This window comes from Emiliania huxleyi, assembly GCF_000372725.1.
Source record: "Emiliania huxleyi CCMP1516 unplaced genomic scaffold EMIHUscaffold_712, whole genome shotgun sequence".
Taxonomy (NCBI): domain Eukaryota; phylum Haptophyta; order Isochrysidales; family Noelaerhabdaceae; genus Emiliania; species Emiliania huxleyi.
The window spans coordinates 1-3,733 of record NW_005196664.1 but is presented as its reverse complement, the minus strand read 5'-3'; the positions used below and the strand labels follow the sequence as shown (position 1 = coordinate 3,733).

At 64.6% G+C, this 3,733-nt stretch overlaps 2 protein-coding genes across 2 annotated transcripts; one reads left to right on the top strand and one right to left on the bottom strand.

Annotated features, from left to right (window-relative positions):
• Nucleotides 1–1,465: 1,465 nt before the first annotated feature.
• On the top strand, nucleotides 1,466–2,185 carry EMIHUDRAFT_120799 (hypothetical protein; the record flags this gene model as incomplete). The annotated part of the gene is made up of 1 exon (XM_005761305.1): nucleotides 1,466–2,185. One exon carries the CDS (start codon nucleotides 1,466–1,468, stop codon nucleotides 2,183–2,185), a length of 720 nt encoding a protein of 239 aa, XP_005761362.1.
• Nucleotides 2,186–3,041: 856 nt separating this feature from the next.
• EMIHUDRAFT_248862 (hypothetical protein) lies at nucleotides 3,042–3,695 on the bottom strand (the record flags this gene model as incomplete). The annotated part of the gene is made up of 1 exon (XM_005761304.1): nucleotides 3,042–3,695. A coding segment is annotated over one exon (654 nt), but the record flags the coding sequence as incomplete, so codon positions are not given.
• Between the last annotated feature and the right edge of the window lie 38 nt (nucleotides 3,696–3,733).

Below are 3,733 nucleotides of genomic sequence, written 5' to 3'. Positions count from 1 at the left end.
ACCCCCTCCTTAAGGGTGATCAACAGACCCCCTTTCCGGTTAGGAGCCGGAACCCTGGGTTCCGGTTTTTACCCAAATAGGGGTTCCGGTTAGGAGCCGGAACCCTGGGTTCCGGTTTTTACCCAAATAGGGGTTTTTTTGACCATGACTCGCACCAAAACGCCCTATACCTACCTACTTATTGGGGGCGCCAATCCCCAGGTTCCGTGCCCCACCTACCTACTTATTCCCAGGCCGGGCAGGGAAGGGAAAAAATCCCCGTTATTCCTCTGTGAATAGGCTCCCAGCGCCCGCCGCGCGCCGGTTTGTACCGCAGTGCGCCCCCCTCGGGAGCCCCCCAGAGCATGGCCCCTTTGGGGGTTAAACGCCCCTTTTCCCGCGGGAAGCGGTTTTTTTCCCCCCCCCCCCCCCCCCCCCCACACACACCACCACCACCTACCTACCTATTGCGGGGCCCTCTGGGGCGGTCAAAACCGGACCTACCTACCTATTGCATAGGCTCTGTATGTATGTAGGAAGGTGAAGAACAGCCAGGCTCGGACTGGACACCAACGCGGTATGGGTGGACGCTGGACAGATGATGTGGCGACAGGGTCTAACCGGGGCAGACCCCCTGTCTGGCTACTGTGCTGTATGAATGGTTGGGCAAGTTGTGGGGGACACGATCCCGGCGTGAACACGACTAACTGACGGATCCGCTCCTGACAGTGGCATGCACCGCGCCGCGGCGCGTGCCACTGTCTTTGTTTGAAGTAAAAAGTGGAATCAGAGCGCCGTCGGCGTTGTCCCCCGATTTTGTCCCACGGACCGCCCGTCCGGGACCGCTCCGGGACGCACGCCGGCGAAAAGCACCATCAAGCTGTTGTACGGCCCGGCATCGCCTTCCCAGGCTTAGCTAGACTGAGAGATATTGTGCATATGGTCTGTCTCTACAATATACTCACTGACACTCCACCTCCCAGAGCTCGTCCCGGTCCGTCACGGCCATCCTCGTCCTCCGGAGGGCCCCCGGCCGCGGCGCGGTGCGGCGGCGTCACAAATCCGACCACAGAGCACCGGGACGCGGTCGGGCGATCTGAGGTCCAACTAGGCGTATGCATTGTCCATCCAGGGCTATCACCTGGACCCATCAACAGGCGCCTGCGGCGCCGTCACTCCCTTTGTTCTCTTCTCATAAAATCGGAGGGTCGGCCCACGGGGGGACTTCGTGAACTGAAGCGACCCAACGATTTTATGAATGGCAGCAAAGGGAGTGGGCGCCGTGGTCACGAGGTGGTGTCAACACTTGCCCAACCATTCATACAGCACAGTAGGTGGCTAGAGCTCTACCGGGAAGCCGGAACTCATAAGCTGTGGCATAGAGACGCCGGCCGACTCGCCCGCATCCTCTGACAGGCACCGGCCCGTGCTCCACCGAAACGGCGGCATGTCGTCAGCGTTCTCGTTCGCACCGGCCGATACGAGTATGGTCATAGAGCCGATGCGCTCGGACGAGTATGAGCGCTGCATCGACTTGGCTTCGGCCGCCTTCAACACCAACAACCCGATCATGAAGCGCGCCGGCCTCTCGGTTGAGGACTACCGTGCGTACGCCCTGCTTAGCTGCTCCAAAGTCAAGAGCGTGGACACGGGCCTCTCTCTTGTCGCGCGCAGCGCGGATGGCGAGCTTCTCGCTTTCCTCTTCCTGAAGACGTTTGACCCATACCAGAAGACGTCTGACTTCAAGGAGATGATGCGCAAAAGTCGGACCACGGCGGGGCTCATCGAGCTCGTATCTGGGCTCTACGACAACGCGATCATGTCCATGCGCATCGGGTCGATGGCCACGGGCAAGGCGCTGCACTGTCCCATGGGCGGCACACTGCCCAGCGTCAACGGGAAGGGGGCCGGCAAGGCGTTGCGCATGCGTGCCTGCGAGGTGGCGCTGGAGCGTGGCTTCAACACGCTGCTTGTCGAGCCGGCGCACGGAGCGACGCGCCACATCTGGACGAAGTATTGCGGCGGCATAGTGCGCGGCGAGGCGTCGAGCGAGACCTTCGCCTCCAAGGCGGGCGACTTCCCACTCAAAGGGAGCGAGTCGAGCGTCTCGGTCGTCGAGGTGGTGCTGCGCAAGGTGCACCGCGACGCGGCCGTGTACAAGCCCTTCTACCTAGCCAAGATCGTCGTTCTGAGCGCGGTCATGTAGCGAGAGTGCGCGCGGCAAAGGCGGCGCGCCGAGCAGCGGAGGCCGCGGCGCTGGAGGAGCAGAAGCGAGTCGTCGCGGCAGAAACGGAGGCGAAGCTGGCCGCCGAGCGGTGAGGCAAGCGGAGCGAGAGCGAGAGCTGGCGGAGCGCGAGGCGGCGGGGGCGGCAGAGAGGGCAGCGGCGCAGGACCACGCCCTCCTCGAGCGAGCGGCGGCGGCGGACCTCGAAGAGGCGCTGCGCCGGTCAGTGGCGGAGGCGGCTTCATCGGCGGCGGAGCACGAGCCGCCCGTTGAGTCGCTGGCCGTTGTCTCGCTAGCCAGTGCCAGCCTCGATGCGGGCCGCCCGAGGGCGCCCGAGTCCACCCTCGGCGGCGGCGAGACCACGTGCATCATCTGCTTGACGAGGCCGAAGACTCACATCGCGGTGCCGTGCAGCCACCAGTGCGGGCCGTGCGCGGAGCAACTTGAGGACGAGTGCCCGTACTGCCGCACGCGGGTCTCGATGTGGATGTGCCCACTTATTGTTTGAGCGTCAGGGGGCGGCTCGTGTGGCATCCCATGTGCGCTTTCGAGCCAAGCAATGTGTACTGTGTACCAGAGTACACCACAATCCACACAAATCACAATGTATGTGTATACGCGCTTTATATAGCACTTAGCAGTGTAGGTGTGTTCGCAAAATAAATAATCGAGCCATCTAACTTGGTAACTAACCCGAAGCCAAACCCCGGTTTTCACCCAGCACAGACGACCCCCACACCTCGTCCTCGAGTCGACACACGTAGAGTACTCACCCGCACTGGCCACTGCGGACACGCCAGTCCAGTCGCCACCGGCCACGGACGTGCCGCCACGGTCTTCAGCCCGGCCGCAGCGCGTCGAGCAGTCCCTGGAGCTGCTCCCCCTCCGCTCGGAGTGCGGATGCGTCGTGCGTCTCGGCCTCCGCCTGCGCCTCGGCCCGCTGCGCGCGATGCTCCAGCGACTCGCACAGGTCGGTGAGCGATCGCACCTCGTCGGCCAAGCTCGCCGTCTCCGCCTGCAGCTCCGCGATCCGGCCCTCGAGGTTGCCCTTGAGCGCGGCGGCCTCGGAGAGCTTGGAGGCCCCGAAGAGGAGCGACTTTTCGTAGACGGTACGGTAGGCGTCAATGGTCATGCGCGCCTCGCCGGCGACGCGCCGCAGCAGCGTCCCCCGACGGGGCTCGTCGCGCGCAATGGTACCGGCCAGCTCCTCGAGCAATGCGCCATGCAGCGCCTCGCGGACGGGGCAGATGCCGGTTGGGCGCGCTTGCCGCTCGCGCAGCGCGCGCTCGAGCTGCTCCTGCAGGGTGATGGCGTCGAGACGCGGGCTGCTGCTCGGCGGCTTCCGCCGCGCAGGAGAGAGCGGGCCGAGGCTGGCCTTCCCGCCCGCGCCGAGGACAGCTCCGCCACGCCGCACCCGGATGCCTGCGCGCCGCAGCGCGTCGTCGTGCGCGCTGAGGGCGCCCCGTGGCAGCTGGACGAGATAACGGCCGACCTGCGACGCCTCACCCCCGGTGAAGTCCGTCGTGTACA